Raw genomic sequence first — 17,884 nt, 5'->3', positions numbered from 1 at the left:
GGTACAATACTAGAATACTTTTCTTTTACACCTACCTTCCTGTGGAAGTGTTTTGTAATGGGCAATACAGAAGAAAAGTGAGTTCAGTGGGGGTTTTTTGTGTGGTTTTTTGATATGTTTACAGCATATTTTAGTCCAGATACCAGGCTTTTGGAATCTTTCAAAAGTGACATTTTAAAAGTGGTACAGAAGAGACTTTTCCTTCTTCCAAGAACTTGTAAATCCTAAACCAACAACAATTAACCTTTTTGGTTTCCTCTCTCTTATAGGGTGATAGCTCCTATGTAAAGGATCGTTGGTGTGTGTTTGATGGATTCATGGTCTTTTGTCTTTGGGTGTCACTGGTTTTACAGGTAATTGTTTCACTTACCTTTTTCAGTGAATAGATACTTAATTGTGAAAAACACATGGCACAATGAAATAATTAAGAGTGTTGTAAGTATAGCTCTAAGTGGGTCAAGTTGTTTAATTGTTTTTAAAAAAAAGTACTGAATTCAAAAGTGCCATAGTCACACATTGCAGGGCAACTACAATTAGTAGTAGAACCAGTAGTAGGCCAGTTCTGGGCTCCTCAGCTCAAGAGGGACAGAAAACTTCTGGAGAGAGTCCAGCACAGGGCCACCAAGATGATCAGGGAGCTGGAGCATCTTCCTTATGAGGAAAGGCTGCAGGAACTGGGGCTGTTTAGTCTAGAAAAGAGGAGACTGAGGGAGGATCTTATTAACATTTACAAATATCTAAATGGTGGATGTCAGGAGGTTGGGACATCCCTTTTTTCTGTTGTATCTAGAAACAGGACAAGGGGAAATGAAATGAAGCTGGAAAACAAAAAGTTCCATTTAAACATAAGAAAAAACTATTTCACCGTGAGAGTGCCAGAGCAGTGGAACAGGCTGCCCAGGGGGGTTGTGGAGTCTCCTTCCTTGGAGGTCTTCAAGACCTGCCTGGACATGTTCCTATGCAACCTAATGTAGGTGAACCTGCAAGGGGGTTCGACTAGATGATCTCTAAAGGTCCCTTCCAACCCCCACCATTCTGTGATTGTATGAACTTACCTTGTTTGATTTTTCTTATCAAGAAGTTATACATCAATCGGAAGCTTGTTACCATAAACCCTCTGCATAGTCAAAAGGAGATAGAAGGATCTTCAGAGAGCCATTTATCTCTTACTCCATATGACAGTTGTTCTCATCTACTTCCATTGAGTCTTGTAGAATGCCCTGGTGAATAGCTTAGGCAACCAAAGGGAGAACAATTCCAATGGCAGATGTTTGCCATACCATCGGCGTATTGATACAGTGAGCGGAGGTTTTTCATGTAATATGGCCCACATCAAACAACACCTTTTCCAAAATTCAGCACAATGGGAAAAATAAGTACATCTGGAAACCATTTGATACATTTTCTTAAGGGAGAGAACTTGAATACTTTGCAGTAGGGAACTTGGATGTGTTGTAAAACAGTGTAGAGTGTAACGATTGGGTCAAATTGTGTCCTGCAAAGCCATTGATCTTTAAGCATACCATATTTTTGGGGTAAGAACAGATTGAAGACTGTGAGACTAGGCCAGCAATAGTATAAGGGTTGTAAAAGTTCTAGTGATTGCTGTTAGATATAACTTAGCTGCTTCTGACAGATTTAAGACACATTGTAATGTTCTGCTTTACACACTAATATATCACATACACATGCAGTGTGAAGGTTGATCATTACAGATAAGCACCGTAGATTACCTAGCTTATGCATTGCCAGGTTTCCCCCTCCATTTTTTAGTGCTTTGAGCAAATATTAAATGAAGTAGTTACTCTCTAAGAGTGAGAGACAGGGATTAAAAACGACATTTTGACACAATCAGTCTTTAAAGCTAAACAGTGTTTATGGAGGCTTAGCCTGTCAATGTACTGAGGAAGTGGTTCCCTGTTCTGTGGCTTGGCTGAAATTTCGTAAGTGGAGTCTGGGAGAAGAACACACAGTTTTCTCATGCACTTGGAATTAAGTGGAGAATTTTATAAGCACGTTGCAACTCTTAAGGCAATCTGTGTATATATGCTTTTATGTCACATTAAAAATCTTAGTGGTGTGCAGCATTAATAGATATTGATTTTCATGTTTAGAAATGTAAATTATTTGCTTTTAACAAAGTTGTGTGAAAATTGTGGGGTAGGACTAACACAGGAACAGGAAGCTAACAAGCTTTCGCAGTCTTCTTGAGCTGTTTGAGACGGAAGCATTATGAACACAGGAAGAGTATATTTTTGGAATTTCATTAGGAGAACTTAGAAATGGATTAAAGGATTTACTAAGACTTTTCTTTTTAAAAACATGGTTAAATTGAACCATAAACTAAACCAAGAGAAGGTTGAAAATGAAAATAAAAATTGAGTAGCTGTCATAGTTTTAAAAATTCTGTAAATGATTACAGTAACAAGACAGGGTCATCAAGAAAAACTCCTGATTCTTTTCTTTGTAGGTGTTTGAAATTGCTGAAATAGTTGACCAGATGTCACCTTGGGGCATGTTACGGATTCCACGACCACTCATTATGATTCGAGCATTCCGGATATATTTCCGTTTTGAGCTGCCAAGAACTAGGATAACAAATATCTTAAAGTAAGTCTGTTTTCTGAAGAACAACAGAGAAAATTTCAGTTCTGACTTAGAAGACTGACTACGCAGCTCAGAAAATGATCCTCATGTTTCATTTTCTTCTTGAGCTTTAGTTTTGGCCAAAAAATTCTTGCCATTTTCTATATTTAAGGAATCATCACATTTTGTAGAAAATTATGAAAGCTGTCAAATATTTAAATAAATATTAAAGTGTTTTGCTAATAACTGTAGCCAGCAATATTTAACCACTAGCAGTAAATTCTATTCCATTGCTATGGGCACTTAATAATAAAGGTGAGCATTCTTAGTAGGGTAATACTTGTAAATAAAAATACAAGAACAATGTCCTAACCATTAGTTATGAGCACACATTGGTGTATGTACAGAGATCCTTACATTCTAACAAACGCATGTAAGTTTGATGCAGCTAATAATGACAAAAGCTGTGTAATGGTAATGTGAAAGAGATTTTTGGCCTTTATTCAGTATCAACTTTATTTCATCATCATATCTTGTCCTTATAAGTCATTAGATACTATTTTACAAAAAACAGACTTTTATTTAGGGTTTATTTGGGTTTTTTTTTTTGTTCACTCCTGTATTTTACAGCTGATTTAATTACCCTACCTTACAAGTTTAGGAAAAGATGTATCTCCCTTTTCTACCTTGGCAAAGAGTGAGAGATAATTTTAAGGATAAATTTTCTGAAGGATAAAATACTGCTTTCTTTGTGTGAGCATATTTTCTATTCTCGAGTTTTTCAGAGGAGACTTCACATTGCTTGTTTATTCAGTGTCATACTTGTCTTTTTGCCAGGCGTTCTGGAGAGCAAATCTGGAGTGTTTCGATTTTCCTTCTGTTCTTTCTCCTTCTGTATGGGATCCTGGGAGTGCAGATGTTTGGAACTTTCACGTACCATTGTGTGACCGATGATACACAGCCAGGGTGAGTTAGCCGGAGCATGCATGATACAGGGCTGTTTTTTCACAGCATATCTATAATTGTGTTTAGCATCAGGAGGTATAAAATGGACTCAGTAGATTAAAATTAGTCCACCAAAACACACTAAGCTAAACTAGGGAAACAGAAGTGTTAGGAATTATGAAAAATACACAATTTAACAGTGACAGATTACAAATTGTGGCATTTGGCACTGTGTATGTATGTGAGAGTGAGAGAGTAGGAGAACAGAGAAAGCTTTAAGAGCAGGATTGCCGCTTGCAGTTCGTTCAGGTGACTGATGATTTATCAGCTTTTACTGCATTGTCCTGTCTTTTCCCAGAATGTCTGGATGTGAGGCCAGACTTTAAGCATAGGACACAATTAGGCCTAGGATCTCATGCCCTTTCTGGGACCCGATGCTCATTTAAAGATGCTTTTTAACCAGCCTTTGGCAAATACTTATCCTTAATATTTTACACTGGTGATCAAGCATACATCATGGTTTTGATTCAGCACATACTTAAACACAAGATTAACTCGAAGTACAGTATAGCCTTTTGTCACTGGGACAGCTTATAAGATCACAGATAAATGTACGCCTACATGTCCTGTTGAATTGAGGGCTTGACTGTACGCTCAACCCCATTACATTGTGAGTCAGTTACATCCCTTTCTTTGTTTTGTCCCTGTTTCTTTGGATAGGAAGATGTTAGCTCTGGAATTGTAGCCAAAATCAGATCCTTTTATTCCTGTATTGAATTTGTCAGAACATAAAATAAATGGATTAGACATTATAAGAAAGCAGAATACCACTTAATCTGCTACTGTGCTAAATAAAAGGTCTGATTATTACACTCTGTGTCAAAGATTTTTCTAAACTAGTGCCTATAAGCAATCAAATATAAAATGAGGTTATTAAAAGTGACAGATACAAAAGAGATTATAAAATTATTAGAAAATATGTTAACCATTGTATGTTGTTTTGTTAAATGGAAAGAATTGACATGTAGATATTTTATTTACTTATTTAATCAATGCTATAGTAAAATCTGGGGCTGATCTTCACCGATACCGGAAATAGAAATATTTAATTCGGACTTTTCTTCTTTTTTTTAGGAGAAAATGTTTATAGAACAGATTTTTTTTTAGTTTCCTATAATCCTGGGTAAAAAAAATCTGAAAAATGTGATTGTGCTAATGGGAAGACCTGTGATTCTGTGATTTACCTGTCTTATTTAGAAAAAATAACAAACTGAATAGACAACATAGGAGAGACTGGGTGTCATATAACTGATTGTGTCATTGAACACAGAATTTCCTTGAAATCATCAGAAAAAGATGAAGTGGAACTTTGCAACATGGTCAGTTGCATTTATAACTTTAAGGTTGTGCATAAAAAAAATCATCTAATTTCTTCTGGATATGTTGGATTGCTTTCTGAATACTGCATTATTTTTTTTAAAATAAAGTTTATGGGAACATCTCAATTTTTGGTTATTGTAGGGCTGAATTACAGGGAAAGTTTAAGAGTCACATATGTAGTACATACAAACGTGTCTAAAGTGAGTTAAAGTTGGAAAAGTAAAGTATACAGAATTAAGGAGCATTAGACTTGAAGTTGAATGTCTAGCCTTAACTACTTTTTCTTTCAGTATCATTAAGTATATAGATTTTAATCTGTGTAAAAATTATAAATGTAATTTAAATTACTTTTTAGGTGCCTAAGACTGACACCTTTAGAAAGTATTGTCAGTTACATTGAAAAACACCTGGAATCGCTACCTCATTCTGACAAATGGTGCTCAGAAAAAGAACAATATTTTTTTTCTTTGGTTGTTTGACATGTGGACCTATACCTTACTTTTGGCATATTCCTCATTCGTACCCTGAAGAAGCACTTATTTTTTCTTGTCTGTAATATTCATTATTATACATTGTGAACACTTACACATATCTGATCTTTTTTTAATTTTCGAGGAATACAGTGCAGCAGCTCGGAGTGGAGTTAGGCTGTGCCTTCTTCACATAGGTCGGGGCTGACCTTCCAAGAGCCAGCTTCAGAATTTATAAGAAAAAAACAAGAAGGGCTAAATATAGGAAGAGAAATAACAATATTGATATGAAAAGAGGACAGTTTTGAGGACATTGGTCCAAAATGTAGTTAGAAGGATGGTAACGTGCCACTTCCAAATCCAGAAGAGTTTATTAACTGAGATGTGGTAGAGCACAAACACATGAAAATTGCTTAGACAAATTTTACTTTTATCTATAAGGTTCAGTTTCTCAACTTTGTAATAAGGATTAAACATTCCTCCGAGAAGTAGAGTGAGTCTGATTCTCTGTCTCTGTCTCAGGTGGTTCTTTTCCAGGCAATGGAGAGTGAAATCAACTGTACTTGGCCTTAAATAACTTTAGGTTGTTTAGCTGTAAATATTCACTACTTCTGCAAACTAGATACCATGCTACCAAGTCAAAAAAGCATCTGATTAGTGGTCACCTGTCAGAACTTTAATTTTAGGTGATTTACTTTGTATTATGCAGAATTCTATGGCGAGTGGCAACGCTAAAATCTTATTATTGACCTCATCTTCCAAAATTTTAGAAATTACTCTTTTTAAGTCTACAGTCTTCTAAATTATTATTATAAGGGAGACAAGTGTCTTTGGAAAATGGCATCTCAAAATCTTGCTGTTCTTTTTTATTTGAAAGGACATGGCAGCCTCAGCACAGACTCATTGCCTCTTTGACGGCTGCAAGTTCTTTTATCTTTCCATCCTTCTCAACGCCCACACTGCCTGACCTCCTATCTTTCCACCCCCTCAGTCATTTTCTAATGTTAACTCTGACAAACAGAAATACTGAAGCAAAGTAACTGTGGTCTGAGATTTTCACTCTGTCTGTGAAATCAGCAAAATCTGACTTCCTTCTCAAGGATGAAAAGTTTTGTTCTTGTTGGTTTTTGACAATAAATCTTTTTTTTTTTTTCCCTCATTCTTATTATATTCTTTATTTTTCCAGACTTTTTATTTTCCCTCAGGGAACACTGTCTTCTTCCTAGACAATTTTTTCACTCTGTATTCTCTTTTGATTATTAGTTATCTTTTTAAAACTTCTGTAACACCTTTCCCCTGATGATTTCTCCAATTGATATATCTTTTTTTTTCCTACCAGCAAGTGGTATATTACATGGATTTCCTTAGTAGAGATCTTCTTCTTGAAAGGCACACAGTAAGGTTGAAATGTAATGTCTATATAATCCAGTTATCTAGATAAATCCATACATTATAAGCAGCTTGACAGGTTGTTTTATCTGAGATTCATTTTAAAGAACTGATCAAATATGGTGAAAACAAGATGTGTTCCCACATCTACTGTGATTTACTCTTAAGCACCTCCAGCATACAAAAGGTACTTCCACAAGGATTGGAAAGATAAATTATTTCCAAAACATTGCTCAGTCCATTACGATATTTATATATCTTCACATATTAGCTACTGAGTGTTTATTTTTATTACCCAGATATATTTGACTAAGGAAAAATACTTTCATACTGCATGATTAGATTATATTGATTCCACAACAGTAAATTTTCCTTTTGTAATTCTCAGTACTGGAGCTGAGAGAAAGGAAGCCTGTTCAAAACGAAGGTTAATATGGCTAACTGTCGTAAAATATGGTACTTATCTGTTTCTTCTCCCAGACTCATTCTTTCAGGGCCTTTTTAAAACACTTTCAGTAGGGCATAGACTGAGTATTTCTGTAGATGTATCTGCCTTGTCACCATGGCAGTCAATTTAAAATCTTTTTTTTTTGCAAGTTTTCTTGTTAAAAGTAGGAACTGACCATAAAGATAGATAAGAAAAAATAATTATCAAGTAATAGAAAGATCTAAGAGGTTCTTGGTCATCTTTCCATCTGTCTATGAGTAGGTTCCAAAAATGTCAGAAAACAGCTTCAAAGACTCTGGCACTGAAAGTTCCCAACAATATCTAATAGAGGAAATAAATATGATTAAAAAGAACAAAAGGGATTTGAGATGCTGTCTTACATCAGCAGTGGGAAAAATAAGAATGAATAATTGGATTCTGATAAAGGGAAGAAATCAAAGACCAAGCTTGAAAAATCAACATAACAGGGCTTCTTTAACAGGGCACATTAATTTATTTATGCTAGTTGAACAACTAGTACTGCTTTAATAGTGCCTTTGGGATTTATGCACAGTCTCTCTTAATGGTGATATGTCTCTAGTACAAACTCCTCAGGGAAAAGAAATGTTGCTTTTCCAGGTCTGATGTTTAGACCACAACCAATATCAAGAAAAATAGAGCATCGCTTTAAAAGGGAAGTACTTCAATCCAAATAGAATCCTGTCAAAAGGGTAAAAGACACTGTTGAGGTGATGGCCATTTTTGGCACCCAAGGGAAGTGGTCTTCGGGAGTGAGACTCTCCTCACTTTCAGAGAGCATGTGATTTCTGAGCAGATTTTCCTGATTTTTTCTAGAGTTGTTACACAGAAAGTTACCCAACACAATTAGACTGTTGATTAATTGCACGCAGGCTGTCCAGTGTTTATATTTGTCCAGCTCCATTTTGAGCAAGAAGGTGACTTTTTAATGAAGGTCTAGCGTAGAATTCAAGGAATACACAGTCCGACACATGCTTATCTGTATTAAGATTTGAAGCCATCTGGGTTTAACACAATTCTTTGTCCCGATGCACTTATCAAAATTTATTGAACATCTGCTCTGCCAGTCAGTCTTCAGGGCTGTCAGTCAACCTCTGGATGATAAGTCCTTTTGAGTAAATTGGAGTGGATTTTATAGATTATTGTGAAATTGGCTGACTATAGAATCAAGAATTTGAATAATATATATCCCCTCTTTGCTAAGGGGAAAGTTTTACGTTTATCAACAAGATTTTTACTTTATAATTGCCATATAGAATACACCAACATATCAAAAAATTGAGGGAAAAGCCAAACATCACTAGGAAAAACAGAATTCAGAGAGTGATCTCCATGGAATCTGCCAGATGGATGATTGGGTGCTGTTTGCTTTCTTGAATAGAAAGGAAGTTGGAAAAGTTTTATTCTTTATATTGGAACAGGAAGCCAGACAATTAATGGAGAAGGCTCTGGATGCCCTGACATTCACAGGTTAGACAGCAGTTATCTCTGAGCAGTACATCTCCCTTAGCCTGGAAATGCTATGAGGAATGAGGAAGAGTGATTTCTGGATATGCAAGCAGTTACAGGAAATACTGAGAAGAAAGTTCTAAAAGACTTTGTCTCTGTTCACAGAACCACAGAGTTACAGAATAGTAGGGGTTGGAAGGGACCTGTAGAGATCATCGGGTCCAACCCCCCCGCTAAAGCAGATCCATCTTTCTCATATGTTGTTTTGAAAACCAGATGATTGTTTTGAGTTTTGTACTCCTTTCTGGAAGCTGAATGTGATGTCTAAATTTGATTCTAGACTAAATTGTATGGATTACTGCAATTCAAAAAGATTTGGGAAAATGTTGGAATGTTCATCTTCAGATACTTCTGAGCAGACTGAAGCTATCATCTCAGCTATGTCATTATTTCAGAGAACTTGTGGATGATGGGTGAGGAACTAAGGGGCAGGAAAACAGTGGAAGTTTAAAAAGGAGGAAGGGATAACAGACCATCAAGAAAAGTCAGGGAATTACAGTTAGACCAGTAAGCTTAACTTCTTTCCCTGGAAGAATTATGTCTTGAATAAACAAACAAAAATTTGTAAGCAGCTGGAAGATTACAAGGAAGTGAGTAGCAGCTAATACGGATTTGTCGAGAATAAACCATGTCAAACCAATGTAATTATCTGTGGCAGGGTAACAACCATGTGAATTGGAGAGAAGTGTGCATGTCATGTATCTTTATTTTAGGAAGGCTTTGTAATAGTCCTGCAGGACATTTTTGTAAGCTGGCAGGAGAAACACAGTAAAGGTGAAAATAATTATAGAATAGGTGCAAAAATGCTTGGAAAATATGTTCAATGAGTTGATATTAATGGTTTGTTGTCAGAATGGAAAGACCAGGGATCTACTGTCTCATGCTATTTGGAGGTTTCATTAATGTCCTGGATGACGACAGACAGAAAAAAATTATTGCACTGAGGGTGACATGAGGCTAGGAGGGACTTGCAGGCATCTTGGGAAGCAAGAATGAAAATAATCTTGACAAATTGAAGACATGCTCTGAAAAATTTGTATGAAAGTCAACAGTCAACTGCACTTAGGTAAAATGAACTGTACAAATACAGCGTTTTGAATGACTGCTTAGGAAGTAGTTATTCATGAAGTAATTAATGAGCGTAATGGAGGAACAGAGATCAATAGAACTGTGCTTTTCTAAAAATGCAGAAACTGTGACATCAGTCAACATATAGACATCATTTGGAGAGAGACTAAAGGACAAGAAAAGGGAATGAGCTTAGACATGCAGAGCACAGCTGATAAGGAGCATTTGACAGTTTTTTAGCTCAACTGAAAAGAAGTAGTGAAGATATGGCAGTTTTTGAGTGGATAAAAACTGTTGCACAGAGAAAAGGAATCTGATCTCTGTTTCTTTAGCACTTTTGGGAAAAGAGGTACCTGTAGTAAATGTCATGAGGGAAATTTCAGGTTAGATAGGATATCAGGAAAAAACTTTGTAGTGGTAGGGATAAGGCTGCACTGGAGTCCTTTCCTTAGAGAGGTTCTGAATTTCCTCATTGGAGATGTTTGGAACAGATTGTAGGATCTTCTCTTGGGAAATGTAGAAATAGTCTGGGGCAGGCAATTAATGTCCTGTTGAGGGTTCATATCCAGCCTTATTTTTCTATGATTCTAAGTGGTCTTTCTTGATGTAACAAAGGTAAGGTGTTGCAGTTCTCAGCATCTAAGGAACTGTTTGCCTGCTCACTGAGAGTGGACAATATTTGATGCAAGAATAGAACCATTATGTGTTAGGGCAGAGGTAAGAGGCTGGCTTGCTGCATCTTGTTTTCTCTCTCTTTGGGTATAAACATTGGAGTTGTGGTAGATCATGTTCATGAGTGTTCCAACTTAATTTTTAGTCCTGTCTCACATGGCATTTCCAGTTCCCTGATCAAAACATGCTTCTTACTATCAGAAGCATTACTTTTCATTTTTGTTTTACATTAAATATGTTTCTACTCAGTCTTTACACACATGCCTGCTTTTCCAGCCTCTTACATCATCAGTCCCTCAGTCCCCTGCCCCTCTCTCTTGTGTAAAATAGAAGTTTTAAATAAATTTCCAGAAAAGCTCCCAAATCCAATGTCAATGCTTAGCATAGAACAGACTCATCAGCTGTCTTTTTAGTCAGTGAACCACATTGTTTGTCCTCCACACAAATGCGCAATGCACCTCTCTGTCCCTGCTGCATCAGGCTCTGCTGGGCTCATTGACACCTGATTTGACCAGTTTTATTCACAGATTCAGTTTACCGTCTGCCGTTTCCCTTCCAGCTCCTCATCTTCATCCCAGTCCTCCTAGCTTGCCTCAAACATAGACTTAGCCTCCTCATACTCTCTTCTTATGTGTGAGGCCTGCCAAGGCAGCAGGAACAAGAGTTATCACCTGTTACATCTTGATCTTTTATGCTGCATGCTTCTTTTCTTCATTGCAATGGCCATTGCCTAGGGACAGTATTGAAACTACAATCCAAACCAATTTCTTTTACACCTTCTACCTGGCAGGTTAACGAGAGGGGCTCTTCAGCTGGAGCTTAAGAAAAACCTTTGGTTACAGACAGTCAGTGGCTCATTTAGTTTCATCTTTTCAACTGGATGTAGCCCAGAGACTTCAAGGCTAGACCAATTTGGGTTTTTTCACTTGGCTTTCTTGCAGCCCCAGCAATGTTTCAGATCCCCCAATCTGCATCTGTATATTTTAATGATACTGTTCTCTGCAATGCCCTTTCACCAGATAAAACAGTCGATTCAGTTTTGGCAATAAGCCTTCCTTTCCACCTTGTGTACCAGTCATGCTACAAAATGGAGAGATCAAGCTGCTTTCTCCTAAGTAAAGTGAATAAAGTGGAATGGCAAGTCATGAAATGCTAAATAGTTTCCATTTGGAGCTAGCTGGATGATGTTGAAAATTTGCTCTTAGGTACTCAGTTATAACAGCCCCTTTCTTTTTCTGTTCTGAGTCGCATCTCCTACCACTTTAGTTGTTATATTAGTGACTAGCCCATATAAATGCATTTGATAACAGCATCCTGTCTTGACACTTTGTAACACAAGCATTAGGAAGGAATTTGTTTTGCATGTAGTTCAGATTTGGATTCAGGGCAGTATTGTTTTATGATGCTGAGGATTACCCTGTCTTGTGCCTATGCATGACGTTTGTTGAGGTAAAACTGCATAGTGCAGTGGTTGAAGAGAGCCAGAAAATCCTCTCCCACTTGCTAACTCTGCTGTTGTGGGTGATGAATCCAAAACTGCTTGTGGGCTTTGATGGAAGTGATTCTCAGTTCAACTTCAGGCTTATGTTTTTCAAATACTACTGTGCGCTTCATTGACCTTCTGTTTTCCCTATAGCTAGTAGACAGCCATTCATAAGAGACTTTTCTGTATTTAATCCAGGGAAATCTGATACGCAAACTTTTTTTTTTTTAAGTGATCTTGAACACACTTTAAAATCAAAATGGATACAGTCATCAGCTGAGATTGTCTCATACATTTCAGTTCATGGTCCTTGCAATTTGAAAGAGAACTGAGGCATTTTTCACTATTTTTTTTTAAGTTCTCTAAGGAAATACTTTACTGGATTGTAATAGGAACTATAGGTATGAGATCACTTCAATTTGTAAATTAGTCTGATTTGATAAACCTCAGTGAAATGCAGTTGTGCAAGCTAGCTAGATTTGTTTTTAACTCTTCCTGTTTATTTCCTATGTATTAGCACTTATAGTAACAGCCTCCTTTGTTGTGCAAATGCCTTTAATTCATGTTGTTTTGATTACTGTGAAAGGAGTCTTGCATTAGCATACATATCACAGCCATTGCTATTTGAATTCAGCTCCCTCATGACTAATTGTAGCAGTCACAAAATGGGCCATCATAGAGTTATTATGCCATGTGGCTTTTGATAAAATCTCAAAATAGTACTGTTTATGCATACTACTTTAAGAACAAGTCCATACTGGAACTTCTGAAAATGTTCATGTTTGAGCTTTGCTTTCTAGTGCCTGCGTGTACATTCCACTACTGTCCATAAGAAAGATCTCTACTTTTACTCATTTTTCTCTGGTTAACTTCAGTGGTTTTATTATTCTGAAGGGTAATGACAGAATGTTTTGATTTTCATTTCCTCTAATGCCAATAACTATTGATCAAACCAATAGATTGTCAAAACAATTAAGTTTTGGCAGCAACCGCGCTGTTTTCATTTGGGCAATGACAGCACTGGCTTTGTGTAACGTAGGCAATCTGCCATGAGTAGAGTCATCTGATTTTCATGTTAGTACCTGTGTTAGGAACCTAAATGCCTTGAATTCCCTCTCTTAACTGATAGAGAAAGAGAAGAGTGTGGCTAAACTCATCATCCTCTGAACTTATGGAGATGTATTTCTCTGTTCTTGTTGCCTAAAACGTGGAGGGATAAGTCAGGATAGCAGAGCTGCAGCCTTATACTTTGCAGCTCCTTCTACCAATTCAGCTAATTGATACTAGGTCTCTGAATTTTTGCATCCTCAAGTATTGGATAAAGGTGGTCATTTAATTTGAATCTCTTCAAAATTCCTGTGCAGTGAGTAGGAATAGATGAAACATCAAAGGCATGTTTTGTAGACTGTAACTTGAGTCATGTATAAAGTGAAAAAAGCTACAATCCAAATAAAGTCAAACTTTATCTAGCATTACTGCATCATGCCTTATTACTGAATATGGATGGGAGAAGAAAGGGAGTAAGAGCAGTACTTCTGTTCATTTATTCAATAAAGGTAAACAATTTTGTCTTGAAAAATTGACCAAAAAGATAAGAATCTTCAAGTTCTGCCTATGAAGTCCCAAGCTTAGACACTAGAGAACCATGAAAACTGTCAACTCTCCCCACCAATACTGAAACCTGAACCTGAGCATATGAATAAAAGATCTGAATTCAATGGTAAGACATAAAAATCTATGTACTGTGAGGCAAGTATACTGAAAGACAAGATATTAGCAGTAGTAAAATATAACAATATCTATATATTGAATTTAGATTCAAAAGAAACAATTAGATCATCTTGTCAGACAATTTCATTTCCCCACTATGAAACCTCTCCAGTGTGTCTCCTAGAAACGTGTCTATTCTGAATTAGTTGACAGAGAAAATAAGCAAGGGAACTTCTTGTTTATACCAAAAACTGTTTCACTGTAAAAAAATTAATTCCTAATTCATCATCATAATTGGTCTGGCTTCAACTGTCAGCTTTCTGTTCTTGTTATACTTTTTTATACTAGATTGCACAGAACCTTAGTTCCCAGTATTTTCTCTGGGTGAATTCACTTACAAAAATTGAGTCACCTTTCAATATGCTTTTTAATAAACTAACATTATTTATCTCTTTAAATCTTTTGCTGCAAAATGTGTTCTCATTTTCATGTTTTTGAATGATTTCCCCATTTTTTCTAATATTATTTCAAATATGAACAAAAAATCTCTACATAATCATGATTTGTATGAGTGCCATACAGAGAGGGACATTAATTCATTATGGTTCTGCTTGTGCAGTCTGGGAAAGCACTAGTTCTTTCTTGCCATTATGTTATTAGGACAAATGGGAGAGAATCTGCTATTATATTCCCTAATCTTAAACTCTCACATAGCATCTATATTCTATGGCATAGTATTTTCATCTTTCTTTACCTCTTTTATTCCATAGGCTGTAAGGTTTGCCTTCAGTGATCCTACCTCTGCAACTTTGCATTTGTCTGTGTTAAAGCACACTATATTTTATTGGATCCACATAACCAAATGACCCTGATGCCTTGTCAGATTGCCTTGTCCCCATTGTTATTTATGTTTCTATCCACATTCTTGATTTTATACCTGTTTCTCCCTCATTGATTACAGTAGATCATGATGATCATCTCACTGGCAAGTATTTTTCTGGCATGTGAGTGAATCAATTTTCAGTCCATTTAGCATGTGCTTTATTGATGTTATAGAGTGCCAACTTTTTAATCAGTCATGTGTTACTGAATGAATTGCTTTACCAAATCTAAGCTAGGCAGTTTTATTGGACAAATCTGTAATCTTATCAAAATCATGTTAGTATGATGAGAATTATTCTCTCTAAATCCATACTGCCTGCCATTAATTACATTCATGTTCTTTACTCTGTCAATTAGACTTTCTGTCAGCGTGCTCTTTCTTTTGTGTTGGTTGCTGTCAGGCTAACTAGTCATGCTGCTTGTTCTTTAAAAATTAATGGCACATTAGCATTCTTCTGGAATTTCCCTGCTATTTCAAGACTTATTAAAAATTAATGGAAGAGATGAGAAATGCCCTCAGTTATTTGGGCCTGTTGAATTAAATATAATTATCCCTAGCAGATGCTGTCTGATATTCTCCTCAGTTACTAATTCTTGAGTAGTGAAATCTGTGTTTGAAAAGTTAAAACGTAAAATATAGACTGTTGGCAAAGCTTAAGCTTTGTATTTGTACTGTTCCTAAAGTGATGATTCCTTGAAGCATTGCCCCATTTTATATTTTAATGTGATAAAAATAATAAATAGATATCAGAGGCAATCTGTTATCAGAATAGTTTGAAAGCGTCATAGTTATAAGTACAGATACAATTATGAGAAATGTTCAATATGCACGAAGCTTTTACACAGTTTAGAAGATGAAACACATCTCGTTCTCAGATTACAAATAGGAAACTGGTTCTGTAAGTATGGTGCATGATGACTTCAGACCTAAGTTTGTCTAAAAGTAAAACGTAGCATTTAAAAATTATGCTTGGGAATGCTAAGATTATAAAATATTAGCGGAAATATTAGACCTATCTGTAATCCTTAAGGTACTCTGGAATTTCTCTATCACCAGTGATTTTGAGTCGTATTGTTATTGAATTATCTAGAACCTCTAATGACTGCAGCAGCAGCACTGTCCTAAGCTGAAATCTCTTTCTGCACAAACTAGAACATCTATCAGTAAAACTCAATCACAGCATGACTCACTTTCACTGAAGTGAAACATTACGTATGTGTCTGATTTCAGTGACAGGAGACTGACTAGATAGTGAGTACACTTTGAAAATACCCCCAATAATAATGATAAACTACTACTGCAAATTTTAGAACTATCGATATAATTAATACCTTCCTTAAACTGAGGTAATAATTTGATAATAATTATTAAAAAGACTCATGAGAGAAACATTATTCTAACACACTATTCTTATTCTAACAATTGTTCAGGAGCAGCTGTCGTTATTGTTAGGTCCTGAAAAAGAGCAGTAGTGTAAGGAAGTAGTCTAGGAGCCATCTGTTAATAGCAATTCTAAGTTTATCCCACTGGAGAAAATGGATGTGGTTGGGTTAGCACAGTGAGAATTAAGATGCAGATTTGAGAATGAAAGACACATTTAAAAGGACAAATGAATGGAAATTTGCCTAGGCACTGAGATTGTTTTCATGGTCATCAAGCAACAAATAAACTTTAACCCTTCTACCTTCTGTTTTTTACAAGGAGTCATATAAGACAATCACTTCTTCATCCTTGCTTCCTATCTTTTAAATTCCCAGAGTTGCTGAAAACAAGTTTAATTTTGAATAGGAAAGAATTATTTTTAACTACCTAGTGATACTGGCAGCTACATAGTAGTTGGCATGATCTATCTGAGTTTTTAAGATGACAAATTCTAACTAAGAAAGTTATTTAAAACCTTCTGCACAGTGTTACTAGTATAATATTGCCACAGGAACTTTAATCCCATATTTCCTGATTTTTACTGGTATAAAATTGCAGCCATTAATTATGGATTTGGGGTTTTTTTTCATCTTCATAATTTCTATATTAACATCTTCCTTATGAGGAAAGTCTGCGGGAACTGGGGCTGTTTAGTCTGGAGAAGAGGAGAATGAGGGGGGATCTCATTAATATTTACAAATATCTAAATAGTGGATGTCAGGAGGTTGCGACATCCCTTTTTCTGTTTTATCTAGCAACAGGACAAGGGATAATGTTATGAAGCTGGAACACAAAAAGTTCATTTTAAACATAAGAGAAAACTATTTCACTGTTCAGGTGAGGGAGCCCTGGCACAGGCTGCCTAGGGGAGATGTGGAGGCTCCTTCCTTGGAGGTCTTCAAGAGCCGCCTGGACATGTTCCTATGCGACCTGATCTAGGTGAACCTGCTTCTGCAGGAGGATTGGACTAGATGATCTCTAAAGGTCCCTTCCAACCCTACCATTCTGTGATTCCATGATTCTTTAAGGAAAGGCTCTTGATTAGAAAACAAGCTTTTGCGTTCCAAAACTGGACAGAGGTATAGGAGAAAAGCAAACTAAGAGTGATGACTAGTCTTAATGATCATAGGAACGATTATATTTTCAACTTGAAGAACCTGATGCAGTCAGCCATGCTTAGGCATTTAATGCTACTTGAAATAACTAATGTACCCAAGACACACAGCTATGACACAGGGCTCTCAGATGTGGCAGAGAACCTACACAGGCCTATGGCCCCTTAGGACAGCATCCCAAATGGCACTAGCAAACCGTGTGAGGAAAATCAAGTTTTGGGTATTTGCATGGACTCAATTGGAGGAGGGAGGTTTAAATCTAGAATGCAAAGTGGTTTTGACTAAATATTGCTTACTTTGCATTTGATGTGAAAATCTGGTTTGTATAATTAAATATATTAGTACGAAGTATGCAATAAAGAAATTATTTGCTACCCTGGAAATTAGTATTTCCTGTATCAAATCTGTGACCTGAGAGCTTCCATTATCATTAATCTGACAGTCTGTACATATCTTGCATTTATATTTTTATGCTTCCAAGAAAGTTCCAAAAACATTGTTAAAGTCAGGATGCTCATGACACAGTTGACCTGATTTTCCCACTATGAATCCAGCTTGTAAATTACAGCTTATTTCATAAAACACTGATGTAATATAGAATTAAAGCTTAAAAAAATGTTCGTCAGCTACAATAATGGTTTATAGTGGTGAAGTGAAGATGTTTCACAGAAGCAGGTCACCCTGGCTTTCAGAATAAAGACAAATTAATTAGATATCATTCACCTAGATAATACAAGAGAGCAGTATTATTAATTCTCATAACTTGTCTAAAGTCAATGTGGAACC

The 17,884-nt window shown here is 36.3% G+C and overlaps 1 protein-coding gene across 2 annotated transcripts in view; it reads left to right on the top strand.

The window, feature by feature from the left end:
* NALCN (sodium leak channel, non-selective) overlaps positions 1-17,884 on the top strand; it is a 218,647-nt gene that overhangs the window by 21,482 nt on the left and 179,281 nt on the right. For both annotated transcript variants that reach the window (XM_062020546.1, XM_062020545.1), the window contains exons 3-5: positions 270-353; positions 2,471-2,610; positions 3,424-3,552. In XM_062020546.1, coding sequence (XP_061876530.1) covers positions 270-353; positions 2,471-2,610; positions 3,424-3,552 — 353 coding nt within the window. The remainder of the gene's footprint in view (positions 1-269; positions 354-2,470; positions 2,611-3,423; positions 3,553-17,884) is intronic.

The sequence above is a fragment of the Colius striatus genome, chromosome 1 (genome assembly GCF_028858725.1).
Source record: "Colius striatus isolate bColStr4 chromosome 1, bColStr4.1.hap1, whole genome shotgun sequence".
Taxonomy (NCBI): Eukaryota; Metazoa; Chordata; class Aves; order Coliiformes; family Coliidae; genus Colius; species Colius striatus.
Note: the sequence above shows the minus strand (reverse complement) of the source record. Positions and strands in the feature narration are given on the sequence as shown.